Genomic DNA, 15,161 nt, shown 5'->3' with positions numbered 1-15,161 from the left:
ATAATTATCATCGCAATCATTGTCTTCAGCAACATCGTTAATTATTGTTAAGTAATATTTATGGCCATTGTCAGCGTATTTTTTTGTCGTTCTTATTATGGCCATTTCCTTCTTCACTTTTTTCTTTCTTTTACTTTGTGACTTTTTGCTATATTTATAATATTCTTCACCTTCGTAAATTTTTCACACTTTCGGTCGAATTCAATAATAATTATTTGTGGAACTTTGAAATAAAAGGCTAAAAAGGTACTTACAAATGAATTATCGATATGAAATTCTTTGAATGAATAAAGAATGCTAGAGAGCCGAATGAGATATGACTTTTTTGGGATTAAATGAAATTAATGAATGTAAAATAAGATATAACAATATATGTCACTGATCGATAGAGTTCAATCAATTAAAATTACAAAGTTCCTTAATTTTATAATACCTACTAACGCTTCGTACACGTACTTATACATTGCGCGATTATTTTGGTATAAAATGTTCGTTCCTTAGTTCACGATAAATAAAAAGCGAGCTCCCTTAAACACGTCCATGCAACTGATTGTTTGATAGTTCTCTAATTACGATAGTTGCTTCGGTGTAATTCTTTAATATATTACGTGTTTATATGTGATCTACAAACATTTAAAATTCATCGAAATAACAGAGGAGAACAAGTATTCCAGCGCTCCTTCTGTATGAAGTAATATATATATATATATAATATATATATTCTTTTATATATATACATATATATATATATATATATGGCATATTAGGTCACCGTCTTATAGATGCAGAAATATAGAATGCAGTCTTTTCCTTGTACATAAATAGTTTCCTCGAGAGCAATGGCACTAATATAATTTTGGGGACTTTTATTTTGTGCGGTAAGTGGTATTATCAAAATAGATAGTTGTTTTAACTATTTGTTACATAGTATAAGTACATAATATAGTATAAGAAATATGCGATTACGTCCTGAAAATGTTTACGAACTATCATGATATTTATTATTTCGAAAACTACAAATCTTGCTATCCTTAAGAAATCAAGATAAAATTAGACAGAATTATTGTCATAATTACCTATAACTGATTCTTTGGCTTTCGAGGAAAAATATATTTAACGATTCCTTGACCGCTCACTACATTTCAGTATCTATATGAGAGTCATTGATTCAGGATTATTATTCTTTACTCGAAATACGTAACAAGCGGTTTATGAAATATACGCGACATAAGAATTGATAAAATGTTTAAAATTTTTTTCTTGAACATACGATAAATCACCCTTTTCTTTTAACAGTTTATGTTCAATCGTTTTTTCATACCACCGCATGTTACAACTCTTAACAATATGAAGATACCCTTAGAATGATACTTAAAGCTCTTACAACTTTTACAACACACTTGCATACAGAGAGTAGTAATAGCTGGGGTTTTGGACTAGACGTGATGTGGTTGAAGATGAGGCAGCCTGCTAGACGAGTTGGATCAGGATTTCATACTATTCGATTCATCGATTCGCCTCTCTGTTCCTACAGCTAATAAATTAGCAAACTCCACTTCTAACAATTGACGAGCCTGTTAAAATACAAAAAGATAGTGAAGTTTAATACATATAAATTTTGAATCAATAATTATAGCAGTTCATATACACTGCAACGTACTTGTGTGTTTTGGGTTGGAATTTGCAAAGCTAGAGCAAGACTATTCGCATCGAAACTTTCATCGAGTGCTATAAGAGCTCCATGTACCCCAGATTCTAAGAGATTGTTCCCGTATTCCTGGATACATGAAATTATATTTTATTATCACTATAGTATGAATAAACTATAAAATAGAAAACAGTAAGCTACAATTACTTTCAGGCCGATAGATTGCACCCATTTTATAACACGATCGTTACTCCATACAAGCACATCGACGTTGGCACTTTCCGCCAATCGTCTCCTTTCCTCTAATTGTTGTCTATCATAATTTAGTCGTTTTAAACACAAAATCCCATATTGAAAACTTGTTCTATAAAAACAAATAAAAGTCGGGTCAGATATTCAAATTATTGCACAATATAAATTTTTATTTTTAATTTCTTATTACTTGTGAAAACTGTCAACTAATTTAAGTTGACCTCGAAGATCCTTTTTAGTAAGGTGATCCAACATTCTAGCATCAACAAGACACTCCATAAAAGTGGATCGATATTGAGGTAAACCAAGACTTGGAAACCAAACATTACCAATCCATTCGTGATTCATATCTCCAAATGCTAAGGTTGTGCGAGAGGTTTTTGGTGCTGATGGACTTGTGAGTGACACCATTTCTTGGATAGCTAACCGTAGTTTTAATCGATGTAGAGGATTACTAAGAACAAAAATTATTAATATGCCATCATATTTTATAAATAATATCTTGTATATCGTATATAAAGTCATGAAAATCGCGTAAAGATAATGCGATGTATAATTTGTTAAATAATTCTATTTCATACCTTATACCAATTTCACGTTGAATCTCAGTATCACTAAGAGCACTCATTATGGCACCACTTTTGACATTTGCTCGACAAGCTGCAACATACCAAGTTGGCATGCCTACCCAAAGTTCAAGCCAAGCTACTACAGTTGGCCCATTCCAGAGAGCAAATGGTGTTCCAGCTTTCATAGCCTCCACCAAAAGTTCTTGCCGTGAGGAATCTAACATACTTCCAAACATACTAGGACTAGAAGATAATTAGTATTATAATTATATTCAATAATGATTTTTAACATAAATTATTCTTTTTAATTATATCTATCTACCTTTTCTTTTTTCTACGGTCAACATCGCTTTTACTGCCCATAGTTCCAGCTACAGCAACACTATCTCCATAATCAGGATCTGCAGGTGTGCTTGCTCCTCCCATACCTGGTATATCTCCAGGCATTGATGTATCTTTCCCTTTGATCTGCAACCAAAGCTTTCTCTTTCTTTTTCTCTTCCCTTTTCTAGCTTTTGTTCTTTCATTACTTGGTTATTATCTTATGTAATTAAAATCTGCATCACCTTTTCTTTTTTGCTGAAAAATCTACCAAGACTGCTCTTAATGCCTTTCTTCTTTTGAGCTGCAGCCACTGCTGCTGCTGTTGCTGGACTCATGGTAGATTGCATGTGCAAATGTGAACTAGACAGTTGTCCAATTGGTAATCCAACACCAGACAAGTTGTTCTTATGCAAACTGTCCTGGCTGCTATGACGTGAGGACAATGGGGAAGGGGGAGTCCCAGAATTGAGTGCGCCGTTGTTATGTTGCCCATGCCTGCTGCATGGAGCGCTAATCTAGTTTCTATTTCTACTCTAAATAATGCATTCTGGCCAACACACTACTCAGCTTTTACTTTTGATCTATATCCTATGTACTTCTTACATCACTTATGTGATCTGAAGTTTCAAATTATTTTTAGATCTTTTTAAAGATACATCATCACATCAAACAACCCAAATTAACAACAGGATTCATTAAATTGACTAATATTCTGTACTTTTTAGTATTTAAAGGGTATAGATTAATATTCTATACTGTTTAGTATGTTTTAAATTGCATGAGATAAAATATGAATAGGGAACTTACTGAGCCAAGTGAATTGCATTACTTAAACAGATTATAGCAATAATACATAATCGTACTTATATATGATTATATATGATCATAAGCATAAATACTATTTAGCCTTGAATGTATACAACTTGATTTTTTATTCAAAAGTATCTATTTTTAATGAAAATCATATTTCTATCTGAGCCAGGTTAAAATACTAAGTTTTTATTTTGTACTACTCAAGACATCTACAATCTTGAATCAAATAATAATTGCTACAAGCAATCAACTAGTGAATTAAAGAAGAAAAGAAGCAGTATCAGTGATTTTAGAAGTTCATGGAAAAAATCATTAAATCACACTTTAATTGCATATAAATGTTACATAATATAATATGAAAAAATTAAAAATATTTTTTTCCAGAAACATCTAAAATGATCAACTATGTTTAACAAAATAGTGAAAAAAGAGTTGTAATACCTACTCAGTATTACAGGCAAGGCATAAAAACCTGGAAATATAGCTAATCACTGCTTATGAGATGGGATTGTCATAACAAGTACTATTTAAAAACAAAGATATAGAGAGAGCATATTATATATAAATTTTATTAAAATATTTAATTTTACTGAGATAACAAAATTATTAATTTTATCTATTAGATCCATCTATATCTTTGTATCTATTTTTCATGAAACAACCTTATTCGCGTAGAAGATTGAGACGCGATGTTAACTCGATGCAATTCTCTTGGCTGTCTAAATTCCCTCGTTTGTTTGAGACAGCGATGTCTGTCGTGAACTGGGCAGGCTTGAATGTACGATGAATGGAAGAAGCTAATATCAGTTTCTTCCAGGGACTCATTTCTATCAGATCTATCAGTCGGTTCGTCCGTACCACTGTGCTCGAAAATTGGGGCTGTAGGCATGTATGTGATATCTTGCATGCTATTTATCGATCATAGATGTTTTGTAATAAGGAATCAGTTGTCATTAAAAACAAAAATACCCATAATAAATTGTACAATGCAAAAGTATTTATAATTATCATTTTCTACTTTATTCTTTATGAAAACCTAAGATCATCTTAGTAAATCCCTTTTTCCCAAAAAAGGTATAAAAAGGATCTGTTACCATCGACGTCACTTAGGTCGACCTCAAAGTTGTTCATTTCATGCCCACATGGGCCACTCAAATATGTCGTGCACAGCGGCATATGTTGCGGATTACATGCAGAACTACAATCTTTAATTAACCTGTGAGCAGGAAAACCACTGCTGGGAAATCCGGCTTGTCCAGTGCGTCTGGCAGCATAAACAACGCACAATACTAACTACTTACAAAATAATTACTGGATCTTTGGCAATCCCACCTCTATGTATGCAAGGACTTTGATAATTTGGCCACGTTTAGTATATCATTATTAAGCATTAATAAGTTAAACAAAATAGCATATTTACGACATTCAATACACATAAGAGATATCTTGTTTCTCAGCAAAATAAAAAAAACCGGTAAATCATAGCGAAATTCTTAAAGAATCCTCGTTGTCAGAGATGTGGTTGCTAAAGTGTTATTTATAATGCACTATCATTGCTTTCTCAGATAGTGCTCGTGTAGTTTAAGCATTGGATCCATGAATAAGTTCAAAGTTTTTTAATATCAATAAATCGAAAATTAAACACATACCTTCTCAGTTCCTCTTGACTATGAGCAAGTGCCTGTGCTACTCGTTCTAGTTTGATGGATCGAGCAGTCAACGGTGAAGCTGCATCGCTACCACCACTTCCTGCACCGCCAGTACTGTCTCTTTCACTCACTGAATGCAATTCTTCGCCTGATAACTGTAACTATAATATACAAAAAAATAATACATATCTAAATGTTATTTTTTTATAAAAATCTACTCGAATAGCAGTCAAAATTGTTGTTATAGCTATTTACCTGGCTCGCAGGAAGGGATTCTGAAAGTTGACCTGGACTAGCTAAAGAAGCAGCATACTGGTGTAAATGTGCTGGAGACATTGATGCTGGTGCCTTTAAATTAGTACAAATTTTCAAAATATGTTTTAAAATTATTAGGAAATAAATGGTATTTATGAAATAAATAATTAAAATAAATGATATGTACAGTATGGTACTTATGCAAATAATCTCTGTTTGGACTATGATGCGATTTTGGAGTGGATCGTCCACTTAATGGTGGAGATGCTCGTTCCAGACTTCGCCCTCTCGTTAATAAATTCATATGTTCAAGACTACCAACTCGGGATTCCAATTCTTCAGCACGCGCTTCGGTACTTTGTTTTTCTTCCTTCATCAAAAGGGACATCACTTTGACATACCAATATATAAAACAACAGCGTAATAAAGAGCATGTAATTACCTGGATTAATCTAATTTCATTATTAATTGCATCTAATTGTTCTTGTAACATTAGTGCTAATGCTTGAGCATCCGTGTGGCCTGTAGGACTAATTACATCAGCTGCACAGCTGAATAGACTTTCATTATCTCCATCACCTTCTGCATCACTGGAAACATCAAATGCTTGTTGCACATTTGCAAGAACGTGCGCCTGTTGTAACTTTTCCCACTCCTGTTCTGCTAAAGTACGCGCTACATAATTCTAGAAAAAGTTAAATGTTATAAATATTCTTCTATTATATGTTTAAAATTCCAAGTATTAATAATACCTTTGATGGATCTTCTTCAATTGCAGGTCGTTTACTCGTTCTCCTTGGAAGAGAATGGATATCAAAACTACTATGACTCGCACTCCTAGAAAAGGAACCTGGATCCACTGCATTTGGAGACAAACTTCTAGTCAGAGCATCTGTTTGCTGAATATTGAAAGCAATTTCTTGCTGAAGCATCTGTCTTTTTACATTATCTATTTCTAGACGAGCTTTTCCTAATTCTTTAACTATTTCGGCCTTCTCATTTTGAAGGTCTTCTGCAATTTTCCTAGTCTTTTCCAGTTCTTGTGTAAGTGCATTTTTCTCTTCTAATGCGTGCATCCTTTCTTCTAAATGTACTTGTAATCTATCATTGGATTCTATGGAAATAAATTAAAACTAATAAATGTAATAAAATATTTGTTATCAATAATGTAATTGTTTTAAGTAAAGTACATAAATTACCTGATAAAAGTTTATCGACAGTTGTACTAAGTCGTGTATTGTGTTCCTCATTCATTTTAAGTCGTTGATTGACACGCATCACTTCTGCATTCTTTTCTTCAAGTTGCGTTTCCAACCTTTGTATTCTATCATTTGCGCTGCCGTGTCTTTCTTGAGCCTGCTTATTAAATATTTCATATAATTAAAATCAATGTTTGTAGATGTAAAGTTTAATCAAAGATAAATTTATAAAAATATATTTATTTGATTGTCCTTTATTTCAAATACAAATAATCTTCCAGTATACCTAATATGAAAGGCTAATAAATTGAATTGAAGAATACATACATGCCTAATACATATATGTCTACAGAAACGTGGTAATAGCACTAAACTACGAGTTATTAACAAGCTCTGAAAATAATTACATTGATTGCTATGTTCAGTATATTCTGTGTTAAACCGAAAGTAAATAAATTATTTTTATTATCAACCTTCACCTTTATAACTTATACTCGATTATCAGCATATTGTATTCACTAATTTCTTTAAATAAAATTTATTAAAAATATCTTAAGTATGTTTATTGTTTGTGTAGTATGTAGTTAGCCATAGCCAATAATGAAGAATATGACAGAGAAATATTGCTAAAAGTTCAATATGTAAACTTAAGTAGAATAAAGACTATTTTCAAGAAAAGATATTAAAGGGGTAAGCATTCTAGACAGAGATACATTTGGAGGCGGGGAGTATCGATAGAAGTGCAGAGGAATAAGAAAAATAAGAAATTGATGATACAACGACTTAATTCCTCTGCGTACCTGGTTGGGCCTCCTCACCTGCGTCAGAGCCTCTGTCCTCTGCTTTAATTGTTCTTCCATTTCTGGTAACTTAGCATATTGGGCTAATTTTTGTTCTGCGAGTTCTAGTTTTTCCTGTATCGCTGCTGTTGTTTCTTCTTGGAGCTAAAGTATGTTTAAGAAATAAATTACATAAATGATATTAAACTAAAATTTTTAAACTAAAATAAATTGCAAATTAATGTAGAAAAAGTTACTTTTAATTGAGCCTTCTTATGTTGCAGCTCCTGTTCCAGTTTTTCATTGAGATCATGTAAACTAGTGGACTCCCGTTGAACGTTAAGATATCTTTTCTCAAGAGTTGCTATCCTTTCTTCTTGGTCCTCTTTTTGGGCAACATTCTCACGTAAATCTCTCTGCAGTTTGACATTCGTTTCTTGTGTTTTCAAAAGGTCTTTCTGAGTTTTGGACAATGTTTCTTCTAACTCTGCTACTCGTCCACTTAATTCGGCTACTCGACGCTGCCATGTGCTCAACTCTGAGCTCTAGAATAATCATTATAACACATTTTCAATAAAAGTTAATGCGTATTTAACATACTACTTGAATGTGTATAAAAAGAGTATCAAAAATTGTGTTTTCCATATCTACCATGTAAGTATATACAACTACAACAACTATGCTGTAACAAGACATTATCTCCTGATCTGATCTTAATTCTGAGATATTACATCATGTCTAGTTTAAGCATGTACTATAGTTATAAATTGTAAATGTGTTTTTATATTGCATGGGATGTTTTGTGTCAGTATACATATGTTACATTAATAATTAAGCTGTTCATAAAATTTGCTTGGGGAAGAGAGATTCATTCTTATTCACTAAATCATGCGAATATGAAACGCAGAACACACATTGTTGGTATATCCACCTACATCACCATGCCATAGACTCCAATGATAATATGGCACATTTAATTTAAAGATAATTCAAACTGTGCAACATTGTGTTATAAAATTAATATATTTTTTCTGTTAATATCCTTCAAAAAATCTCATCACAATATAAAAACTAAATACAGAATTTTATAGTTCTCTATCATCTTTTATGACATTTAACGAGTACAATCTAAAGTTTGATCTAGAGGATCTAGTAACATGTATAAGTGACAGCACTTAATAATATCAAAAATAATAGTCTATCATTATGTTCCAAGATCATGCGGTATTAAAGAGACATTCTAAGGTCTCTATATCTTCAATTTAAAAACGACGATATAAAAACGTTCTTCTGAACTTATATAAATCGCTTGAAATGCATGCAGAAAAAAAGGGAAGAATGAGGGAGAGTATGTGCGTTTTGTATCTTAAGAAAATTAGCAGTCAGGGGCACGTTTTATCGCGTAAAACATCCTACAAATCCATCTATCTGACTTTGCCAAAATCAGTGAGAGATCATACGTACTCTAAGTAGATCGTCGGGATACATTTTCATACCTGCTTGTCGACAGTGGCTTGCAAATCTATTACGCGCGCTGCAGAATCCTGGTCCGCAGGATCAAGACTGCCATTGCTCAGTCTACTTTCGATCTCTGTTGACTTCTCCGTACCTAGCTTTTGTATCGACTGCTGCTGTTGTTGCTGTAGTTGTGGTTGTTGTTGCTGTTCCTGTTGGCCTGCTGCCTGCTCAGTCTCATTCTGCCCGATCACAACACTACATTCAGAATGCCTCGCTCGCATTGCCTGTCCTGCATTGCCGCGCAATTCCCAACAACTACGTATCTATGCAACTACGCGACTAAACCACTACCGTGCACGCTATTGCGAATTCATTCTTAATATGGATGCAACGATCGAGATGAGTGGCAAACAAATGGTCAGTTTATCGGTACAGATTTGAACTCTGTTCAAGGATGACGTTGCATGATTTCCTCTGTTTGACGCATAAAATATCATGATTTGAAACGAATTGAAATTTCTTACAGAAAAGAGAAGTTGAATGAAACATGAAATAGAATGATTGACTATTACTATTTCAAATTGTGGTACATGAGAATCATCAATGATTAAATGCTTCTAAGATGATAGAATACACTCTTAAATTGTTAAACACAAGCTAAGGGCTGAAATCTGTGACCAATAACTTCGAAATCGATCAATATCTAACGCCGAGATTAGAAGCGTATCACAGACAGAGAAAGAGAACAAGAGGGTCCGATGACGTAGAAAACGAACTTTATCACTCTATGTAAAACGGTGTGACTAAGTGAGATACTGAATCATATAAAAACCATGGACATGCATAGTGAAAAGATCGCATAAATGCAATTCACGACGCCCAAACATATCGAACACCCTTTTTCATGTATGCATGATGAATGTGACTGTGAAGTATGAGGGAGCAGTGTATGTGAGATATTTGTGGAGTGCATTATGCAAAGGTGTGCAGCATTGTAAAGTTATGTCTCGGCTACCTTGCTCTGTTGTTGATCATCTTCTGCTTGACCATTCTCCTTGGGCCTATCTTCTATAGCCTTAGGTGTGTGCCCACTTAATTTATATTGCTGGAGCTGCAAATTTATTCAAATTATAAATATTATATATACAATACCATAGTAATATTATACATATTATCAAATTCTAGTATAATTTCTAAGGAGTATGTACAGAGTATATTAACTATGATAATACCTCTTCTTTGGTAATAGTAAGCTCTTCTTCCAAACTCGTGTTTCTTTCTAATGCAACTCGTAACCGTTCGCGTACCTAAAAATTAGTCACTATTAAAAAATCCATTTCTCATAATCTTCTTAATTTTTAATATATAATTACTATAGTTTTCTTTACTGTATCTTTGACTACAATTGAAAATTAATCGAATAAATTATACGGATTATACTTTGTTTTAACTGGTAAATCGTTATGTTTGATCATTTTAGACATATGTGCGATTCACCAGCCTTTTATCTAGATTTAAAAACACGCAACGAATATCAGTTACAGAATTCAATGAGAATAGCAAATCCGTATCCTCCCTCAAGGTTGCGAACGTGTCAATGTCGTCAAACAATGGATCAGAAAGTTCTTACTTTCTCGTCTAAAGCCTTGTGGTGCTCGAATAGACTTTTCAGAGCTTTGAGCACTTCAACTTCGGACGATACTCCAGATTGTGTGGCACTTTGCCTTTTCACTACAGTCATCCTAAGCGATCGTTCATGTCGTGAGACCAGGCATTCCAGATGTTCGAGCAGAAGCTGTACAAGGCAATAGAATCGTCTTGGTGAGAAATGTCGTAGACACAAGTACCGGCTTCAATCTATAAGATGCATTAGTAGTCTGTTCTACGTACACGAGTATTATTCCTCTCTGCTTTTAGCTCCAATATCTCTTCTTCTCTTTCTAGGATACTTTCGCGGGCCGCTGTGAGCTCCTTCGTCAACTGAATGAAATCCTAGAATTAAGAGATACATTTCATATATAAATTATTCAAAAATCAGGAATACAATGGAAATATTTAATAACAATAAGACTGAAATAAGATCGATGCGTAATAATTGCAAATAAATCCTGAAATATTCGCATTTCAAATCATTTTTAATCATTCAATGAGCGATACAGAAGATCTAAGTAAGTATCAAGATCTCAAATCGTTTAAAGTTTTATGGAAATAATCGTCAAAGTGGTCCAGAGTCAGTCTCAGCGGGAAGCTCGATAAGAAAACCACACTTTCACCTTTTTCATTCAAGCGCGATTTATACACGCCTTCGAACGTGTTACTTCCGCTCGACACTCCAGCAGAATGTTAAATCTTTATTTATAAATGCTACCACGATCGATATGGCCTTCCCCGTTGAAACAACACCGACAGCTGCTTTACACTTTAAAGGAGCAAACAGCCCCATCTAAATTTACGTCACTCCTATTTGTCCTTGCTCCTATCTCTCATTTTCTAAAACTTAGTAGAACTTAACACTTGAAATGAGTATTTTTAGTACTAGAAAAAAGAAAAAATCTTAAAGAGGAAAAAAAAATTCTAGAACCTGTTTGAAGTTTTTCCATTTAATTTCAGATTCCTGAAATCTTCAATTTTTAATTCTCTCCGCTTAAACGTCGACTCTTCCTTACGACAGTAATTAACAAACAGCCTAAAGAATTTATTCTTTATACTATCTCTTTAATATTTGGATTTCCACCTTTGAGTCTGCACTAGCTTCTTGAAAAATTTGGACTCAGGTATCGGCAATGATGAGAACTTGAAACACGTTAAGAGGATAATTTATGCAACTTTATAATCCAAAACAGAATGTTGGAGAGTCTGCTTGCTTAGCATAATTTCAGTTCCTCAAATAGCTATAAGAAGAAACTAATCTGGTGAAAAATAACAGAGGTTCAAGAAATCTCTACATGGTAAGAAAGAAAAATACATTAAAATATTAAAAATTACTTGTAACTCGCTCGTCATATATCTATGTACATGGCATTAAAAACTGAATTACTAACATGGATTACATAAAAGTTGTTCGGTAACAAGCAGTCGTTTCACGTTGAAACGGAGCAGAATGGACAAGGCTGGCCGTTCAAGTGGCTGGATAGTGTCTTCGAGTGGAGCGATATCGATGGATTCGTAAAGAACTCATTAGTCAGACGATAGCTGATTAATTACAGCCAACGGAATCCTATTAACGCATCGAGTGTGTGCCAAACAAAATCGTCGGGAAATACGGCTGTGTGCAAAGCAGGTACACGTAGAAGGAGGTACCTAATTTGCATACTGAAGCTCAGAATTTGAATTGTTCCATTGGGAACTTGGAATCACGCTAGTTGTCTGCAATTAGACTAGAGCACTCTGTATTATACAATATTGACCGGAGTTTTGAGATAAAATATTGCATCGTAATAATTTTGCAAGTGTTTGAATAATTTGTAAAGCTTTCTGTATATAATTCCTTTTTCCTTCTTTCTGGGAATATATTTTCAAAATTGGATGCAGTGACATCGAGTGTGAGAGTAAATTAACAATCTGTTGATGTTGATTGATTACGTACACGTTTTAAGTTGAGATAGTCTATCATTACAAATGGTAACGAGGAATTAATACTCCTAGATTAAAAAGTTTATCTAATTACGTGTGTATCCTCATGAATAAATAATTGTTGTTACACAATGCAAGCTAAATGAAAAATGCTTTCTGTTCAATTTTAAGTCCTCCGTATCTTTTCATTTCTTACTTACGATAATATTGGATAACATCACATTATTAAATGTTTCATCATGTCTAGACATGTTATATATTTATACCGAAAGAAAAATCATTTCCAAAGTGGTACGAATAAAATTGCAAATGAAGAATCACCAGAGCGTTTCGCACTTTTAAATAACACGCGCAAATATCATTGTACGGGAATAAATATTTAATCTTGAATTTAAATGCTATTCATCGATTACTTTGCGTTAATACAAGCAGCACAACTTTTGTTTCATTCGGACACCTAACACCTGTATTTAAGCGTAATTGATCGATGTGTTTGCCAGCAAGGCCGAATCGATTCATTAAGAGGTCCATAAAAGGAAAGAAAGAGAAGCTGAAATTTCTTTTTCTACAATTTCTTCGCGCAACAAGTAGCTGAAAGAAGGAAACCTGCAATGTGTAACTTGTGCCAGCAATTAAAATAAATTTTTCTTCGTTTTCGTGCCAGAGACGCGTATAGTTCCTACACATTCAAGTACAAGTCTCATTTAGAGGAGCAATTAACGATGCGACATCGTTATCTACGCTCCTCGCAATTTTACGAGGTGTTTATAGCGAAACAATTTTAACGCGACGATTTAATATGTGCATAATTAAGACTAGTTTAAAGCACAAACGCTTCCATGCGAATGATGTACAACTTTCTGAACAAAATAGACTAAGTGAGGAAATTAAGAAACTTGAAACTTGAACAAGTCTGTCTAAAAGTTGCCTTATGATTAAAAAATTGTAAAACAATAGCAATCGCGTTAAACCGGAGCTGCCTCAGACGATGCCAAAGATTAGACACTTTGGATTACTTCGAGCTCGTAAGAATTCAAATTTCACGATCACAGAGTCATGAATACACTACCACGGCCAATCTCTAAGCCATGAGACCTAGAACTGTATGATTCCAAGGTCGTCGCATCTACCTCGGTGTCACCTCTGACTTCTTAGATTCACTTTGAGCTATCTCCAGGTATTATGTTCTCGTAATAATTCAAGGCTGTTAGCGGTATCTAGGACTGTTGTTATCTAGGTTATCCATTTTCTACCTCTGTCCAATTCCTCGTTATTTTGTCAAATAAAAGGATAAAATCGCGTTTCTTTCGCATTTTTGTCATGCGAACATAAATTACAATATCGGAATTAGTACACCGACAAGGGTCATGCACTTGTAACAAACTGCAGCTGCATAACTCTCACAGTTCGTTGCGCCGTAGGCGCAAACTGTACGTCCGCACGCGAATTTAAATCCCATCTTACGTACGCATCGCGTTACACGATCGATATTGTGTGGAAATTATCGCTATTCTGATAGTGTGTTCCCAACGACATCGTGACGCAACCATAGAATCGATAGATGCACAGTGAAATTCTATTCAGCACGATTCCACCACCCTTTTTGGTTCTTTGCATCTTTTACAAGGCAATTTGCGTGAGACCATGTTCGACTGCCTGGTTCTTTTCCAGAAGCAATTGGTTCAACCTGTAGTAAAGAGAATACAGATCGATTTTAATTTTGCAAGATCTATGTTGATTGTGAACACTGATGTTAAAGTGCCGAGATACGACAAATGCGATAAAGTCAATACAAATGGTATTTGTATCTAGCCATTTCCACCTCGATTCTATCTTGTGGAAGTATTTTTATATGTACATTCACTAACGATAAAAGGTTCATATTCGATATAATTATAGTACAAATTTTAATGATCAATTTTTTAAAGCGTTGAGAGCAGGAATAGGAAGGTTGAACGTAAAACGTACCAATTTCCTAAATGGTGTAATTGTGTATATCCTTTTCTACGACTTCAATTTTTGTTAATTAATTTCTTTGTCCTTCCAAAAGTCCAAAGGTTCTGAATGTTTTTGCACCTGTTAACAGGGTACTTGAGAAACCTACAATCAACGATGGAACATTTCCCTTGGCGAAGAAACAACACTTGAAACCCGCTGCAAGACACTTTCTACTGTCAATTGTAAATAGCACGAGTTCCGCCTCTGCAAATTGCAGAAGCAAATCAAATTAATGCGCAGCGGCATTCGAGTTTGCGATTTAATTCTATGAAACTACGTGTACATTCTTTTTAAAACTGTCTTCTATGATTATCTCTAGAAACATCACTCTCTATAATATTCTATTTATCGTTTCGACTTTTACTTTAATATGTTATTAATTATTAACGCCATCAGAGTGGATTGAAATAGAAACATATCACAGTTGCTTTGTTCCTCTGTTATCTGACTTCGAATTGAGAATTCTGCAAGCTTTATAAATACATTCCATAAATTTTTAAACTAATGACTACGTAAAACTCGTCGCATCCAGCTGACATGAAAACTCTTACTGACTGACAATTATGCTTATTATCCAGATCGCAGTGTTTTCTAAAGATTCTCGTGAAATGCAACGAGACGTTTTAGCTTAATTTCTCGGCATT

General features: G+C 34.0%; 1 protein-coding gene across 8 annotated transcripts in view; it reads right to left on the bottom strand.

Annotated features, from left to right (window-relative positions):
• Positions 1-775: 775 nt before the first annotated feature.
• Positions 776-15,161, bottom strand: part of Liprin-alpha (PTPRF interacting protein alpha) — a 32,339-nt gene continuing 17,953 nt past the window's right edge. For 4 of the 8 annotated variants that reach the window (XM_017903876.1, XM_017903877.1, XM_017903878.1 and 1 more), the window contains 20 exons: positions 10,837-10,938; positions 10,577-10,741; positions 10,179-10,253; positions 9,962-10,057; positions 8,985-9,185; positions 7,746-8,033; positions 7,510-7,653; positions 6,710-6,869; positions 6,263-6,624; positions 5,953-6,195; positions 5,698-5,880; positions 5,511-5,603; positions 5,256-5,416; positions 3,036-3,291; positions 2,792-2,937; positions 2,482-2,712; positions 2,091-2,354; positions 1,856-2,012; positions 1,661-1,777; positions 777-1,574 (listed from right to left, as the gene is read on the bottom strand). In XM_017903876.1, coding sequence (XP_017759365.1) covers positions 1,485-1,574; positions 1,661-1,777; positions 1,856-2,012; positions 2,091-2,354; positions 2,482-2,712; positions 2,792-2,937; positions 3,036-3,291; positions 5,256-5,416; positions 5,511-5,603; positions 5,698-5,880; positions 5,953-6,195; positions 6,263-6,624; positions 6,710-6,869; positions 7,510-7,653; positions 7,746-8,033; positions 8,985-9,185; positions 9,962-10,057; positions 10,179-10,253; positions 10,577-10,741; positions 10,837-10,938 — 3,534 coding nt within the window. In that variant the 3' untranslated portion in view covers positions 777-1,484. Of the gene's footprint in view, positions 1,575-1,660; positions 1,778-1,855; positions 2,013-2,090; positions 2,355-2,481; positions 2,713-2,791; positions 2,938-3,035; positions 3,292-5,255; positions 5,417-5,510; positions 5,604-5,697; positions 5,881-5,952; positions 6,196-6,262; positions 6,625-6,709; positions 6,870-7,509; positions 7,654-7,745; positions 8,034-8,984; positions 9,186-9,961; positions 10,058-10,178; positions 10,254-10,576; positions 10,742-10,836; positions 10,939-15,161 lie in introns of all 8 variants that reach the window. The other 4 variants (XM_017903881.1, XM_017903880.1, XM_017903882.1 and 1 more) reach the window with 4 other exon arrangements.

The sequence above is a fragment of the Eufriesea mexicana genome, unplaced genomic scaffold, assembly GCF_001483705.2.
Source record: "Eufriesea mexicana isolate 0111107269 unplaced genomic scaffold, ASM148370v2 scaffold2551, whole genome shotgun sequence".
In the NCBI taxonomy this organism is placed as follows: Eukaryota; Metazoa; Arthropoda; class Insecta; order Hymenoptera; family Apidae; genus Eufriesea; species Eufriesea mexicana.
This window is presented reverse-complemented; position numbering and strand designations above follow the sequence as displayed.